Genomic DNA, 18,625 nt, shown 5'->3' with positions numbered 1-18,625 from the left:
CCAGACTTTTGGCCTGTCCTGTACCTTCTTATCCAATGTTTTTTTTTCCCTATGTTGTAAAGTAATACAGAAGTCATTCAGATTTTGAAGGAAAACATAAGGAATCATGTAGTAACTTAAAAGTGCAAAACAAACCAAAATACTCTTATCTGGGTTGCTGTTAACTTGTGGTTTCTGATGCTGGTAACTCTGATGAACTAATACTGTGCAAAAGAGGCAACTCTTGGTCTTCCTTTCCTGCCAGTTTTATCATAATGTTTTGATGGTCTTTGCAACTGCCATTTTGTATACCTTTAAAATTCTAAGATTTTTCAGATTGACTAGTTTGACTGAGTAGTTCTTGTCACAATATGGATTAGAACATAACTCAAAGAGAGCAATATACTGTATACCAACTCTACCTCTTCACAACTCTACAACTGACGCTTTAAAATACATACGATGCAAATAAAAAGTAATTAACTCTTGCCCAGTTCAGCACAGCTGTTAACTAAAAGCCATCCTACGTGACTGTACCTCATATGGCCGACTGAGGAAATACCATCATGTGCAAAGCAGACAGCTAAGCAAGAGGTGCCACTATGAAGAATCTAAAATATAAAACATAGACTGGTTTGTTTAACACTTTTTTGTTAACTAAATAATTCTATATGTTTTTCTTCATAGTTTAGTATTAATCTACAATGCAGGACAGTATGTCCAAGCATTTGACTGGTACTTATTAACAACATCATTGTCCTGCAGTACTGCCTGTTTGATTGGATAGGTTTTTGGTACCTTATATTTCAACCAAATGTTTGTGGGCACTTTTCTATTAGCTACTTGTTTGTTTTTTTCTTTTTTTTGGAACAAGCATAGCATGACTTTAGCAACCACCTAGGAACACCTAAGCAACCAGCACCTATACTACCAGCAGGACCTAAGAAAACAGCACAATACAATAGCAACATTTAGATACCAATTTATCATCACATATACAATTGCAACACTTTAGGTACCAACTAGCACCACCTTAGAAACCAACCTCTATTTCTTAGCAATACCCTACCAAATCTATAGCAACACTGCTGACTGGTATCACACTAACAGTTTCTTCATTTTCTTATACTGTATATTTTTAAGTCAAATATTCTTTTTTTCTAAAGTATTTCTCAAATAATCCTTTGTAGCTCCTTTATTTTTGAGTTACATATAGAATAGTCTTTATTATGGATGTACTGGAGATTGTAGTCCAGTATAATAAACACAGCAGCTTCAGCTACACGCCCCATTCATCATCGCCTGGATTTGGTCACCATGGCAACAGGACCTCACACAGACAGTGGCAGAAAATTAGCACTTACTTTCCGAGACGAGGTCGACCTCGACAACCTCGCCAACGTTACATAAAGAATAACTTCCGGCTCTGGAGACGCCAACGCAGCGAGGAACCGTACAGGGTTATTTATTTGAATGGAATCACATAGATACTGACCTGCAGTCTCACATTCACCAGGTTATCAATCAGTCTGACCTAATTAGGGACTTACGATGATATCGCAATTATATCGTTATCGGCTGATAACTGCTTTTTGTAGAATCATCGGCATTTCAAACTGTTTCAATACTTGCTGACGTGTTTATTAAATGCCGGAAAAAAACAAAACACTGGCTGTGCTACTTAAATATTCATTGATTTATTCTGATTTTTATTTATTTTGCTGCCACAATGAATGGGAGATCACTGGTTTGAATCCCAGTCATGCAGCTTGCCATCAGCTACCAGAGCCCTGAGAGAGCACAATTGGCCTTACTCTCTTTGGGTGGGTAGATGACGCTCTTTTCCCTCTTCACTCCTAGGGTGATGTTGATCAGCACAAGGCGTCTGTGAGCTGATGTATCAGAACCGAGTCACTGCGCTTTCCTTGGAGTGCGCTGTGATGCTACTCGGCAATGCTGCATCAGCAGCAGTTCAAAAAGAGGTGGTGGCTGATTTCACATGTGTCAGAGAAGGCATGTGCTAGTCTTAATTATATTGTGGTAATATTTTAGTGCCAAATCGCCCAACCCGTTCCATTTATGCATTTATGTTTACATCCAAAAACGTAACTGATCTGTGTAAATGCAGCATATTTTCAAGTAGCACTTTTAAATGAGGCTGCTTCATAAAGGGTTGACAAATAGGTCTTTAATACTTTTAAAAACTTTAGTAACTTTCTTGATAATGATCTTACCTTTTTTGATATTAATTTATCCAGTGATTATAATGTTTCATGAACATATGAATGATAATGTTGATTTATGAAAAAGAGTAAGATTGGCATCCAGAAAGATCTGAGGTTTACTGGTATAAATGAATGAGGAATCACTATTTGCTCACTGTCCCCCTTTCTATGTATGTGTTGTTATTGCTTATTAATAGTTCTAAACTATTTACAGCCTAATTAATACCCATTAATAAACTCCTTTATAAGCCCTTTATAAAGGAGCCTTATTTTAAAGTGGCAAATATTTTCTTTACGTAAAACTAAAAGCCGACAGAACAATGTTGGTTCTGCTTAGGTGGGAGAATCAGGGTGGGGTTCAGATCTCAACTATAGAGTTTCGGTAAAAAAAAGACGATGACATAACAGGTCGAGAGCCGAGAAGAGCGTGTGGGCGGTGATGCCAGGGCCAGCGAGGTGGTGCAGAATTCACTTCTGAGGAATTTGATTTCTAACACATAATTGTAGCCACCAGCTCCAAGCGTTCGGCTGTAGAGAGAAAAATTAGCATTATGTAAATGAATTTCTGACAAGCAGACATATCTCCATGGTGATCATGAGCGGGAGTGTGTGTGTGCGTGTTTGTGTGTGTGTGTGCGTGGGTGGGTGGAATGTGATTTGTCCTGCCAGAGTGTGAAATCTGTTGGATGAGAAAAGACACACACAGACTACTGGACTGCTCATCATCACTTTAACTATATGGACAACAGTAGTTGGACAACTATTATTTCACATAATAATTTGGACCTTTCAGGCAGTATTTGTTCAGACCACCCCATAAAACATTTTCAAGAACAAGTGACATATGTTTCCATGATCCATTTTTTCTTTACTGTTAAAAAGTTATGGTCATATATGTGACTATAAACCGTATTTTTATTGTTTTACAGGTCATTGTTATATTTTAACTTGCAATTGCTATGCTAAAACTGCTATTAAAATGTTTTTTTTTTAACATTCAAGCAGATTGTTTATATTAAAAATATTTAACACCACATGCTTTCTCAGGTTTGACGTGAAAGTTTTGAAAGCTGACAGCTCTGCCCAGCAGGGCACATTTTGTATTGCATGAGGAAGTTATTGCCTTGTTATTCCATGCGTGAGCATCCGTGCGCCGGCGCATCCCCGCCAATTATTATTATTTTGTATTCAGACAATTGTGTTTTTCCCAGCATTTTATTTTTTATTCAGTAATGGGGAGTTTTCCAATGTATCAAAGTAGATTATTTGTGTCAAAATGTACTTGAGTAAAAGTAAAATTACCTATTTTAAAAACTACTTTAAAAATTACAAATTACTCATAAAATCTACTCAATTACAGTAACTTGAGTAAGTGTAATTCATTACTTTCCACCTCTGTTAATTGGTGATCAATGTGGAGAGCGGGCAGGACAAGAAAGTGTTGCAATCTTTGCTGTGTGTGGGTGAGCATTATCCTGCTGAAAATGCCACTTGGAAGCCCTGCCATGAGAGGCAGCAACACATGGTGCCCTCCTTTCAGTCTGTATCACTCCATGTTTCTCCTTTACAACACATTGCAAATAATGGCAACGGTATTTAACTGATAGATGGTCTAGATGGCAGCAAATTGTTGAAACAACCATCCAGCTTTTCTCAGTCCAATGATGTTCTCTTAATGTTTTCAAGTGCACCATAGAGGCATGATTAGAAGTCATCGATCTCTCACCAAGAGGTACACTACACAATAGTAATCTCTTAAAGCACTTTTACATCCTCTTGTGGAAAGACACTTGTCTAATGTCTAGTTAGAATACGCCTGTTATCATTTCAACATCAGCTTGAGACAAAAACTGCTTTCCAGCAATCCAGGGTGCACTTTTTTATTTTTATTTTGTGAATAACTGTGTATTGCATTATATGTTCCATGTGTATTATAAATATAATTTTATGTATGAAGGAAGTATAGTATATCTATGTGATGAGTTTTGTAATCCTTCTCTGTCGAATATATAACTGCAGAACTCAAATATCATTGGACGCCAGGCAACGCTGAAGAGTGCACAAGCTTCACTGCAGACAAAGCAGGTTAATAGTCCGCCTTCGCTGGAGCCGAGCCGATCGCTATGGAAACAGCAGAACAGTCTGGAAGTCTGGCAGCTTCCTGTGAGTAAGAGTGCACATCCTGATCATCTCCAACCAGAACCAGCGTCTGTCCCACTGTCAGCCCAGCAAGAAGAACTGGGACGACCGCCAGCATCAGAAATCCCTCACTCACTCACTCACTTACTCACTCACTTACTCACTAACCAACTCACTCACTCACTTACCCACTCACTCACCAACTCACTCACTTACTCACTCACTTGCTCACTAACTTACTCACTCATTCACTCACCAACTCACTCACTCACTTACTCACTCACTCACTCACTTACTTACTCACCTACTCACTCACTCACCAACTCACTTACTCACTCACTTATTCACTCACTCACTTACTCACTCACTTACTTACTTACTCACTCACTCACTCACTAACTCACTTACTCACTCACCAACTCACTCACCAACTCACTCACTCACTCACTCATTCACTCACCAACTCACTCACTCACTTACTCACTCACTCACTCACTCACCAACTCACTCACTCACTCACTCACTTACTTACTCACTCACTTACTCACTCACTCACTCACCAACTCACTTACTCACTCACTCACTCACTTACTCACTCACTCACTCACTCACTCACTCACTCACTTACTCACTCACTCACTCACTCACTCACTTACTCACTCACTCACTCACTCACTCACTTACTCACTCACTCACTCACTTACTCACTCACTCACTTACTCACTCACTCAATTACTCACTCACTTACTCACTCACCAATTCACTCACTCACTCACCAACTCACTTACTTGTTTTTGCTGTTTTGTCATACTGACATTTTTTCTGATTATAAATCAGAATCATTTGCCTTGAAACGCTCCCACGGAGACCATTTTCAACTAGTCTCTATTTTATTATTAAATCATTAACACTGACCTTAACTGAGGCGAGTGAGACCTGCAGTTCTTTTCAATATTGTTCTGGGTTCTGTTGTGACCTCCTGGATGAGTTGGCCATGCCCTTTTGGAATAATGTCAGTCGACTGGCCACTCCTGGGAAGGTTAACCAGTGTTCACCATGTTTTCTCCATTTGTGAGCATTATGTGCTGCTTTTAGGTGCTTCATGCTGTCAGACAGGTTATATTTATGTAATTCTTTGATTCTACAGGTCTGGCAGTAATTAGGCCTGGTTGTGGTTAGTAGTTAAATTATCAGCTTTTCAAAAAGTCACTCACTCACTCTCTCACTTACTCACAAACTCATTTGCTCACTCACTCTATCACTCTACTTTTGCTTTCCTTCTCCTACATACTGGACACAACAAGCAGACTTTAAACCTGAGCTTGAGTTCTTAACACATTACTATTGCTAATGCGAGCACAAACAAAAGCTCATTTATTCATCTAAATCTAAGCCTGATAAAACTTTTTATAATTCAGAGATACAGATTAGCAGTGTCAATGAGAGCAGATAGTGGAGGAAAGGTCAACTGAGTTTACAATGAATCTAAAGATCATGCCTGGAGTGTAGGACTAGTGGAGGAGAACATGCCAAGGTGCGTGAAAACTGTGATTAAAAAGCAGGGTTATTCCACCAAATATTGATTTCTGAACTCTTAAAACTTTATTAATATGAACTTGTTTTCTTTACATTATTTGAGGTCTAAAGGCTCTGTATCTTTTTTGTTATTTCAGCCATTTCTCATTTTCTGCAAATAAATGCTCTAAATGACAATATTTTTATTTGGAATTTGGGAGAAATGTTGTTTGTAGTTTATAGAATAAAACAACAGTGTTCATTTTACTCAAACATATACCTATAAATAGCAAAATCAGAGACACTTATTCCTTAACTGAAAAGGTCTCTTAATTGTTTGGACAGTGGATCTAGAGGTCGTTTATGGGTTTATTAGAAACTGGGAGTGATGCAGTAACACAGTGAATAGAGTGCCCCCTTTTGGTGTCTGTATTTGTATCTTTTTGAAAGTGATTGTACGGTCTTAATAATATGGTTACATCCCCAACACTTTAGGCTTCCTCTCAGAGGATAGAGAGCCACTCAATCCCCTAGACACCTCCTCAGTCCGACACACACTCCATCAACAGTGCTGAGTGGATTATAATTGATTAGCCGCGATAGAGAACCTTGTGCACCAGCGGCAGCTAATTGTGCGGCGAGGCGCTCACCACCGCTGACCGTGATTGAGTCGTCACGTTGAGGGACGCAGCGCTGGGCGTTAAAGCAGAAATATGACAGCCCGGCTCAGGAAAAGGTCAGCCTTATAAAGCCTTTTTGAAAAAAACACAATTACAGCCCCTTTCTTTCTCTCTCTCTCAGAGGAGCGGCGGCTGAGTGGAAATCGAACTGTCAGATAATTTATGCTGGGATTTTTTGGCGGCCTGGCCAGGACTGTGGAGGACAAGGGGGAGGGACTTTAATAAATAGGGTTTGTCCCTGAGCCCCATCTTGAAAGCAGACTTTACAGCACTGATATACTAACACACTCTACACAATCGCTAACACACTCATCATACTCCTTAAAAACCCTCTACAGACTCGTCTATACACTGTACACACTGGTTAACACACTGTACACCCCCGCTAACACATTCTACACAATCGCTGGCACGCTTTATACACATTCACTAATATGCACTACATACTGTTAAACATTCTAAAAACTCACTAGCACACTGTACACACTCACTAACACACTGTAGACAATCGTTAACACACTCGCTAGCACACCCTACACTCTTATTAACACTCAACACACGCACTAACACAAGCTACACACTCACTAACACCCCAAAACACTTGCTAACATGCTAACACGCTCTATGCTACCGTACAAACCGTTGCTACAATACTATATATTCTCCTTTCGTACTCACTAACACACTCTACACAATCACAAACACAAGCACACTCACTAACCCATTTACACACTTGCTAACATGCTAACACACTCCATAACACACACTACACACTCAATAACACTCTCTACATACTTGCTGATGTAACTCACCCTTACAATACTTTAATTTATTTATTTATTTTTGTTTTAATGTGAAATGTTCAAGACTTTTAAGATATTTTTCAGACACTTTTCTTCTGACTATTTTGTAATTGCCATAAGTGAGCTGAGGTGTCCTCTGTAGGTCAGACTTATTGTGCAGTATTTCAGTTTAAATGGAGAACAGTAGTTCGGCTGCTTGTAAACTTACAGCCATTGTGAATATTATATTTAATTCAGAAAAGGCCACTCAGAGTGTCTGAATTATATTATTCTTCATATAACATAAGAAAGTGTAAGTTATCCTGTACATTTTACACTTTATTTTATACACTTAACTTCTGAGCAATGTGTACCAGCCATTGTGTGCTTCATGCTAACCTATGGGGAGATTAGCCAGCTATTTGTAAGCCTGTACCAGATTCAGTTTCTGTACGAAAATAATTAATAACATGTTGGTTCATTGTTTAATTGCTCATTATTCATGTTTAAAGTTTAGATTGGGCTGTTGTACAATTATCTAGTTCTAAGAAATGTATGTAATGGTCATTTTCAGATTTATTGTGCAGTATTGCAGTTTAGAGGGAGCACAGTAGTTCGGCTGCTTGTAAACTTACAGCCATTGTGAATATTATATTCGCTGTTTAATTCAGAAAAGCTCACTCAGTGTCAGTCTAAACTCTATTGTTCTTTATATTATCGAGGTTTGTCGTGAGAGAGAGAGAGAATCAGGGAAAGAGGGACTCGTCCGGAGAGCGGCTGCCGCCGAACGAGAGACAAGGACAGAGAGACACTCTGTGAACACTGCTCACCACCCAAAGCACCACTGAAATGGCGTTGCCCTGCATCAATAAAAATAAAAAGGATGCTATGTATTCTACAGCTCTACAGTAAGACTGTTTCATTAAACTGCCAATTCACAGGGGTCCGTTTCAAACCAAACGAGACTTAAGCTGCAGCTATTTTTTTATTTAATTTTATTTTGATGAATGGCCATTCATCAATATTTGTGGTTCATGGATATATTTAAATTGAATAAGATATACGTGACATTTTAATGATGCACAAATATTTTTTTTTTTACTCTTTTGGATGAAAGATTAAGTAAAATATATTTGTATTTTTTTTTTTTTTTTTTGGTATTTAGTTTCTTTCTACACTTACGAACCCGGGACATTGTCCAATTGACTGGTGGTGATTCCTATACTCTGATAGATAGAATGTTTCTCCCAGTGACCAGAGCTTTACTTAGAGCTGGGTTACACACTCAAAATACTCACTAACACAAGCTGCACACTCAATAACACACTCTACACACACACTAACACACTCTACACACTTGCTAACATGCTAACACACTCTACACACTCAGTTAGACACTCTACACACTCGCTAACACACCCTATGCTACCATACTCACTAATGCTCTATACACTCATTTTTACTGTACTCACTTCCTAACATACTTGCTACAATACTATGTACACATATTAGAACACTTTATAATACACTTGTTAACACACTGTACACACACATCTTCTGTCAGAGTCTTCTTCTCATTACCTCACTACATTTTTACCCTTTATTCTTCCTTTCAGACTGACTAGCTGAGCTAAAGGAGAAGATCAGAGTGTATGTGTGTGTGCATGTATTTGTGCGTTTGTGTGTGTGTGTGTGTGTGTGTGTGTGTGTGTGCGTGTGTGTGTGTCCTGCTGGTTGAAGCAGGGATCAGCAGTGAGGCTCTTTAATTGAAACAGTGTTGAATCATCCAGCCAGCGGGAGATAACCACCTGGATACACTCCGCACACATACACACACCAGAGGTTATCTCACACACACACACACACACACACACACACACACACACACACACACACACACACACAGATTCTTTTTCAATCTTTTTAAACCCACTTACTTAAAACTTTATAACTTCAAAACATTTTAATGAAAATTGTGGGCAAAAATATATATATTTTATATTTCCAAATCAAAATTATATTTATTGGCTGAATTCTTATATGTTGCCTCATATTAAATGCTATATTAATATGTGCCAGGTTGCACAAATGTCTGTATAAGTCTTTAAATCTCCTTATATAATCACACTGAGTATATGTTAGTTACTATATTATTGGTCAGTGTCCAGGGCTGCAGTGGGAATGCCCTCTCAGCACACAAAGCCCCCCAGTCCCAACGTACCAGAGCAAACACACTGACTCATCCCACACACACATAATTGATCAGGTATTGATTAGTGCAGATAAACATTGTGATTTTGACACTGCTCATCCCATAATGAACAAATTGCAAAGTTTATGCTGTGCTAAACCTTAAATGATACTTAAAATTAATGTGCAATGTAATATGTGCAACATATAGAACAGAACAAATACAGTACAGTTTTTTTTTTATGAAGGAACACATAAGGAATCATGTAGTAAATTTGAAAGTGTTATACAAACCAAAATACTCTGTAAAGCATTTATGTGGCTCTGTTAACTTGTGGTTTCTTGGGCTTGTAACTCTGATGAACTTATCCTGTGCAACAGAGGTAACTATTGGTCTTCTTTTCCTAGGCTGTCCTGATAAGAGCCAGTTTCATCATAACATTTTTGATGGTCTTTGTGACTGCACTTGAAATTTTCAGATTTTTTTTTCTTGAATTAGTTGGGTAGTTCTTGCCATAATATGGATTAGAACATTAGTCAAATAGGAATATTCACTTTATACTAACTCATTAAACACATTAAGAGGACAAGAAATTCCAAGAAATTAACTCTTGACAAGTTCAGCACAGCTGTTAACTGAAAGACATTCCAGGTGACTCTACCTCTGAAAGTTGACTAAGAAAATAGAGCCAATATGTGCAACGCTACCATCTAAGCAAGAGGGGCCTACTTTAAAGAATTTAAAAAAAATTCTTCATAGTTTCATGACTTTAATCATCCATCATCTTTAAAATAGAAGATTTTAAAATAATGAAAAAACTAAAGTGTGCCCAAACTTTTGGGGTCCATTTCCCATTATTGTTTGATCTTAGCCATTTATAAATAACTTTAAAAATCATGGAACTTTAGAAAGGCTTTCAAAAAGCCCAAAAACCTTGTTAGTCTCCACAATTACAAACAAGCTTCAGCTTTAAGTAGTTATTTGTTGACTCTGTTGCTACAGGATGTTACCATTTTGCGGCATGTGATGGAATTACTTGGGGTTAAACAATATGTGTATAAGTTTTTGTGTTTTTTTTAAGCAAATTTAGGAATGATTTTGACTGCACTCAGACCAGTGTGTGCAGTGTGTAGACGAGTCTGTAGAGTGTTTTAAGGAGTATGATGAGCATGTATGTGAGTGTGTGTAGAGTTTCTCCACACACTTATAAGGCATATGGCCAGTTTAGACCTGTGATCAGCTAATCAGGCCTTTAAATGTGCTTTTTTAGGCTAAAACTGGGTTTCTGATGCCATAGTGCTTAATTTAATACTTTTATATATGAAACCAGGCCATTGGTCCACAGAGAGTGATGGAACAGGGTGATGCCAGGCATTAAATCCTACATAAAACAGCTCATCTGTTCCAACTGTATAAAGAAAATGAGGGGAAATACGCTCACATCATATAAAAAGCTGTCATAATCCTTACTGAAGAGACTGATACAGAAACAGGATGTTAGCCTCATAATATGCTCAATGAAAAAGCTATATCATGTTTTTCTTCTGTTTCTTTGATTTTACCAAACTAAAAACCTTTGGAATATAATCAAGAGGAAAATGGATTATCACAGGCATTTATGTAGGAGTGGCACAAAAGCAGTGTGTAAGACTGGTGGAGGAGAACCTGCCAAGATGCATGAAAACTGTGATCAAATCATCACTGCTGAAACTGAGCTAAAGGTGTTGCCATGTGGGTCAGCCAGACATGACTTTTCCTGTACCAGATTTCTTTAGTTTCCAAGAGTATTTTACATGTTTAGGAAACAGTATTCACATCTCTCTGGCTTTGTGTGCAATTTCTTTAAATTAAAGGCCTTAGTAGATGTTTAATAGTTTTGTGTTTCTGTGTTTCTAGTTATTATAATGAAAAGATAAATACAATGTGTATTGTGTAAATGCTGCAATACTGCTTTACTACAAACAAAGGCTTTGGAAATTAATCCATTTTTTATATATCCATTCCCAAAGCTTAGTTTATTTCCATTGCTATTGCTGTAAGCTTGTTAACCAAAGAAATGTTTGCTAAAAACTTTTTAGATTGTTTTACAATATACTTTTAGAACATACTAGCTTTTTTTTTAGTTTTTTTTTTTTTTTTTTTTACAATACTTTTAGTTCATTTTCCTGGGTTTTGTACCATTTCCAGTTATTGATTGGACCTGAAATCTGTAAAATAGAAAAAAAAGGGAAAAAATGGGAGTGTTCTAAAACTTTTGATCAGTATTGTATATATAGAAATAAAACACACCCACACACACTTACATATATATCTTCTAAATGTGCATAGGCAGGATGCAGACAGCCTATAGTTTTCCCTCTTCATTATAAAACCCATAGACCGGCACCCAGTAGGGTTCTCGTTATCTCCTCTGGAGGAGGACGGCTGTCATATCTCAGTAATGAGACTGTTCTGAATCTAACCTTTCCACAGCAACACGGAGAAATATCAGCTCAGGAGAGCTGCGGCTGAAACACATCTCCATTAGAAAGCTCTGTCCACTCTACAGAACACAAATGATCATTTAACCTCTGTGGAAATGCCATGTTCAACACCACACACCTAAACTACACCTCCAGAGGTATTTCAGTCCCTGTCCTTCCAACAGTTCTCCTGCAGCAGAAACCTTTATTCCTCTTATATCTAACTTCCTCCTTTTCAGCACAAACTGTGAATCCTACAGACTAAACATCTGGACTGTTGCTGCCCAGCTGCTGCCAGCCGACCGGAGAGCTTTTACAGCTGTAAAAGCGCAGTGCCATCTAGAGGTTTCATACAGGAGAAAATCCTCACATCCTGCTCTCGTTTACAGCCCCCCGGGGAGATGATGAAGCGTGGCTCTGGTTAGCGATGAAGCAATCCGAACAGGCAGAATTATTGTATCTATTGATTCATCTGTATCTGTGCCTATTGATTCAGTACCAGCTTAAAGACCTGAAGCATTGCATTGGTCTATATTTATGTATACAGCATATGCATACAACACATCTATGATTGTAGACAAAGAAAATTAATATAAAGTGAGATTTCTATCTTTAATATTGGCTTGCGTTTTTATTAAATTGTTATCCGAAACAGGTAGGCCTGTCTTGAAAACTATTTTTGTATTTGTTTATTGGACAATGTATTAATATCTAAGAATGTTTAATGATAAACAAATAGGTATTTAACATATATAAATTTATATGCATATAGAGCTCTGGAAAAAAAATAAGAGACCACTTAAAAATTATGAGTATCTTTAATTTTAGCAAATTGAAAACCTCTGGAATATATTCAAGAGGAAGATGGATAATCACGATCCATCAAACCAAGCTGAACTGCTTCAGTTTTTGCACCAGGAGTGGCATAAAGTCATCCACAAGCAGTGTGTAAGACTGGTGGAGGAGAACATGCCAAGATGCATGAAAACTAAACCAGGGTTATTCCACCAAATATTGATGAATATGAACTTTTTTTTTTTGCATTATTTGAGGTCTAAAAGCTCTGCATCTATTTTGTTAATTCAGCCATTTCTCATTTTCTGCATATTAATACTCTAAATGACAATGTTTTTATTTGAAATTTGGGAGAAATGTTGTCCATAGTTTATAGAATAAATGATATTGAAATGATATTGTGATAATATGCAAAAGGGGTTGGAATCACATGGCATTTCACAATACAATATTATCACAGTATGTTGCCCATGATGAGGATGATTATATCACTTGATTCTGTGATACTCAATATATCGCAAAACAATTCTCTACAATACTAGGAACAATACTGGTATCAAATCATCACCATGGATCGATATGACCAATATTTCAAAATTATATTTGCTGATGTATTTATTATATGCCGGAAAAGGATCAAGCGATTGGCCGACACTGGTCATGCTACTTCAAAATCTATTGATTTAAGCAAGTTCTTATTTTTTCAAGTTCTAAAGTGTCTAGCTAGAAATGTCTATATCGTCATTGGCATCAGCATCAGCATCAATAGATATATACATGTGTTAAGCATATTTGATGCTACATATTGATAATGTATGGCAAATAAAAGCGATACAATATATCGCGTTAGTGATGTTTGGTCCCACCCCAGTTATCCATCATATTTGCTTTTCTTCTAATTAGTTCACTTACTCACTATAGATTAGATTACTACACTATAGAAATCTGGACTACACCCATCACACCAACCCCACCAGCTCTAAAGCCTCGCAGCAGATGCTACGCCTGATCTGGCCGAGTGTTCTCCATCAAAAGCTGCAGCTCAGCAGGAGCTCAGAGCACGGTGAGAAGCAGCCGGAGGGGAATAATAAAAAAAAAACACCAGCTTCACATATTGATCAGCTTCAAATCTTCATAATGTACATAGACCTGTTGATAAGCACTGAGAATGATGAAAGAAGGGAATCTGGCGTGTTGGCTGGGCAGTGCCAGCGGTCATAAGCTGCCTGAAGATTGATGCCAACGCTCAGGAGGAAAAGAGTCGTGAGACAGGGGTGAGACACAGAGAGATGAACAGGGTGAACTGATACATATCAAGAGCAGTTTAGCTGGCATTAACCCTAAATACAGCATTAGCATTATGTATGTTTCAAGTATACAATAGTCTCTAGATACTCAAGATTTTTATACAGCTTTTTCTATTTTTCTTTTTTTCTGTAGCTTTTCCAGAAAACATCTTGCTATCCAAATACCTACAGCTGTTTTATGTATACAGGTTTTTCACTATTTTTTTCCAATTATATAGATTTCCTGAAAGCTTTTCAAAGTCTGTAGACTTTCTAAGTATATGTATTTTTCTGTAGTTTTTGCAGGTATACTGTATAGAGCTTCCTAAACTGCAGATGTTTCAAGTATGTGGAATTCCCTATAGCATTTCCAGGTATTTAAATTGGCCTAATATATATAAATATAGTCCATATTTACATCATTTCCTAAAGCTTTTTTTTTTAGGTACATAGGTTTTCTTATTGTGGAGCCGGGGAGTGGCCATGAATAAAAGACTTCTCTGTAGATAGTTTTCTTTTCAGTTACTGTATATATATATATATATATATATATATATATATATATATATATATATATATATATATATAGCTTTTCCAATTATATACATTTTTCACATTTCACATTCCCAGTTATATGCATTTTTTTTCCAATACCAATATTGATTTCCCTATATATTGTATATATCCCTACCATGCCATATGATCAGCTTTACCCAAACCTTCAAAGCAAAGCAACATCACCAGAGACCGTACTGCGTCCTCCTCTCCAGCTTTACCCAAAACCTCGTATCTCATCTCGCCAGTCTACCAAAGTGGAAACTCTTGTGGGAAATCAGTGCAAAACCAACTTATCAATAAAAGGCTTATAGAACTTCAATATTGATGTCAACCAGCAGAACGCACGCGCGCACACACACTTCTCTAGCCCAGTTTAAACGGAGAGACTGGGTGGGAGGAAGGTAAAGCGCACTTACAGCAGTTGGTCACGGCGAAGCTGTTCGCCACCTCCAGGTTATCGATGTGCGGAGTGAGTCTGAACTCATTGGTGGCGAACTGGACCATGCCTATCCGGAACGCGCTGTACTCCTGATCCGCTCCTCTGGGAAACAAGCCCCCTGTGGTGCACGCACACACACACACACACACACACATACACACACACATACATACAGCGTCGTTTAAATCCTCGTAAAACACACGGAAGAAACCAAAAGATACGATGTGTAACCGGATCGCCATCCGCTGAAGCGTGCACGTGTGCGCGCGCTCTGGACCCGAACACACACACGTACCTATCTGCACACTGGGAGACCCCCCGAGCGCCGACCCCCAGAGGAGCGCGTGGAACAGCAGCAGCGGCAGCGGCGCGAGGCTCTTTATCTGTTGCATCTCCGTGTGCTCGTGCGCTCATCCACCCTGCAGGAAGGAGAACGCGCGCAAAACTCCGCCCGTTAAATCCGCTGCATGCTGAAGGCGCGAGGAGCAGCTCTGGGGTGGAGGTGGTGGTGGTGGTGCGGGTGGATGGAGGAGGAGGTGGTGAGGGTGAGGGTGGTGGAGATGCTCCGTAGCTCCTCAGGCTCGCGCGCTGACTCTCTTTCTGATGCTGCCTCGCGATGCTACTCTCTCTCCTCCTATGAGCCGATACCTCCTCTACCAAGGAAGAGCGAGTAGCGCGCGCTCCGGAGACGACAAGCCCCTCCCACATCCAGGATCTGCCCCACCCACATCCCTCCGTTATTCTCCAATCGCAACACATCGCTCTACCCACATCGCTGTTTTCCACACCCACCAATTTATGCATTTTACGTGAACTCCACCCACATATACCTTTATTTCTTTACCCACATTCTTCCATGCTCCGCCCACGTCGGTCTGTAACGCATTCCTCCACCTGCATGTCTTTATACTCCAACCAAAATGCTGTTTTCCACACCCACTAATCTTTATATTATGAATCCCTCTATAACCTCCACCCATATATATCATTTTCAATCCACTCAATTCATTCTCCACCTTTTTTACTCCACCCACAAAACCTCTATGATTCATCAATATCCCAGTTTTTTAGTTAGACATCAGCCTCAACTTACATCCCTACTTTCTTGAACCATTTGAACACATCCTTTTATCCTCCCACATCTCTCCATCCTCCATCCACACCCCTGTTTTCTACACCTTTAATTCTTTATTATATATACTTTCCTCCATGAACTCCACCCTCACAACCGTATCAATTCACCCACTCCCTTCTCCACCCAAATATTTATGCTCCAGACACACCAACATAATCCCTTCACACACCTTCCCACCCACATCTACATCCTCTGATCACTTCAGCCTCATTTCTATAACATTAACACGCTTTATCATTCACATTTACCTTTAACATCTCCTAATCACTCCACCCACTCAATCTTTCACTGTAATACATCCACCTTATCTCTATTCAACTGCCAACTCAACCCTTCACCCTTATCCTTGCATCCCATTCCAAAATACCTCCACCCAATCCTATACACACTGTCTTTCCGTGTTAGTCCATGATCCACCTTTACTCCTCCAACCACCTTCCTCTACTCTCCATCCTTCAATGCACACCAGAATCCACCCTCATTCACTATCATCTTCCTAAAGCATTTTCCACTTCCTCCATCCTTCACCCTAATCCCTTAACCTTAACCTTACCAAAACAACCATCTCACTCCATCCACCACTGTTTTCCCAATCATTTACCACAGCACTTACGTCTTCAAATCACAGTATATATCTTTCCATACACCATCTTTCTAAACACACCATCATCCTCACTCCTCCACCCTTATCCCCAATAACCCAATTTCTCCATATACACCCACTTTCCCCCTAAAGGACTTTGTTGGGTCTCCCTGAACTGCAAGTCCCTCAGCATATTTCAGCACCATGGACAGAGCTCTGCAAATCTCTAAAGCAAAACAGAGGTTGAAGAGATTGTATCATCTAAGAAATCATTTATTAATCGTTTTCTCTGTCTGAGTTTAGGTAACCAATGCTGAGATTACACAATTCTATAAAAAAAAACAAAGTTAAAACATTCCCTGACTCCACCACATGTCTCACTTTGCATAAATGTTAAATCAGTGCCCCAGTAAAGAAATGGTACTGTAAAACAATGGAGCTAAAGCTAAACTGCTGCTGGAAGCCAGAGGACAGAGCATCGCTTGAAAGCTTCAACCAAGTCCAAGAAAAGTGAGAAAATAGAAAAGTAAATAATTAATGGTAAAAGAATGGCGGGATGTTTTCTTTAATGGGAGGTGAGAAGTAGGCAGTCTAAACCTGAGAGAGAAAGAGAGAGACAAGCTGCTGATTTGTTTTATCTCCTCAGATCAATAGGATTTACTGTATTCCTTTCTCTCATGACCTAAATGTAATACATCTGTGGTGCTGCAAAACTCTCTGAATTGCAGGTTAAATATGCAGTGTTGATGAATTTCACCTGCACTGTAGCTCCAGTGACACTTATCTGACTGGGAACATGACTGATTATATTTTCTCAAATGTGATTTCTAGTAAGGCAAACTCAATACTAGGCAAGCACAACAATAGAGTTATTTTTTAATTATGTTTTTTATTTAATGAGGGGAATTACAATATTGCAAATATAAAGAATATATGTATTTGATTAACATGTTTGCTATTTTTCAGAAGCAATAATGCTTTCTGCAACTGCACTCTTACCTTTAACAAAGTGGTTCTTCATACACTAAATCCTTCACAATTTATTAAATCATTGAAATGCTTAACTGGTTATTTGGGTGTAAAACTGCTTGTTCCTATATAATGAACACTAGTTTCCTTTCAGAAATGGCTCTAAATAGCAGTGTTTCTCAATCAGTTCTCATCAGGGGGTGGAATTATAGCTGGTAAAACACTAAAATGTGCAGGGCAGGGTGTCTCCATGACCCGAATTGAGAAACAGTGCTGTATAGTGTTTCATCAAAAGTCAAATAAAGAATATTTTCTATATTCTTTTTTCTATTTGTAAAGCTCTGACTTTCACCTCCCCACACTGGCCACTTTATTAGAAACAACTTTCTTGCAATCCAGTCTAGAGACTGAACTGTGATACGAAAAGTCAAGACAAGACAAGACAAGACAAGACACGATACAATACGATTTTCAGTCCCACAGTGGGGACTAATATTTACAATATTTTAGCAGCTGTTATATTGATAGCAAAGCACACAGAAGCAGAGGAAAGTATTAGCAATATAAACTATAATACATGAAAAACAAACCAAAATTTACAATGTACAGATAGAATTAGTAAGAATTAGTAAAAGTGCCATCAACAACATGGCATGATTGTGGCTTCGATATCCAGATTGGGCGACCACCACAGTTGGGACCTTGAGCAAAGCCCTTAATCCTCACTGTACCCTGGTCACTGCAACAATGGCTGCCCACCACTCTGGGCACATGTTCTACATGAGGGTACGCACAATTGTCTATGTGTGCGTATATGGATGCATGCATAGGTAAAAAAAATAGACAGTAAATTCAATATGTGCCCAGGACTAGGGTGGTATATAGAG

General features: G+C 38.7%; 1 protein-coding gene across 4 annotated transcripts in view; it reads right to left on the bottom strand.

The window, feature by feature from the left end:
* Window positions 1-15,699, bottom strand: part of gria2b (glutamate receptor, ionotropic, AMPA 2b) — a 66,358-nt gene extending 50,659 nt beyond the window's left edge. For all 4 annotated transcript variants that reach the window (XM_007245521.4, XM_007245522.4, XM_007245523.4 and 1 more), the window contains exons 1-2: window positions 15,347-15,699; window positions 15,029-15,169 (exon numbers count right to left, since the gene is read on the bottom strand). In XM_007245521.4, the coding sequence (XP_007245583.1) occupies window positions 15,029-15,169; window positions 15,347-15,443 (238 nt within the window). In that variant the 5' untranslated portion in view covers window positions 15,444-15,699. The remainder of the gene's footprint in view (window positions 1-15,028; window positions 15,170-15,346) is intronic.
* Window positions 15,700-18,625: the final 2,926 nt, after the last annotated feature.

Source organism: Astyanax mexicanus, chromosome 10, assembly GCF_023375975.1.
Source record: "Astyanax mexicanus isolate ESR-SI-001 chromosome 10, AstMex3_surface, whole genome shotgun sequence".
NCBI lineage: Eukaryota > Metazoa > Chordata > Actinopteri > Characiformes > Acestrorhamphidae > Astyanax > Astyanax mexicanus.
This window is presented reverse-complemented; position numbering and strand designations above follow the sequence as displayed.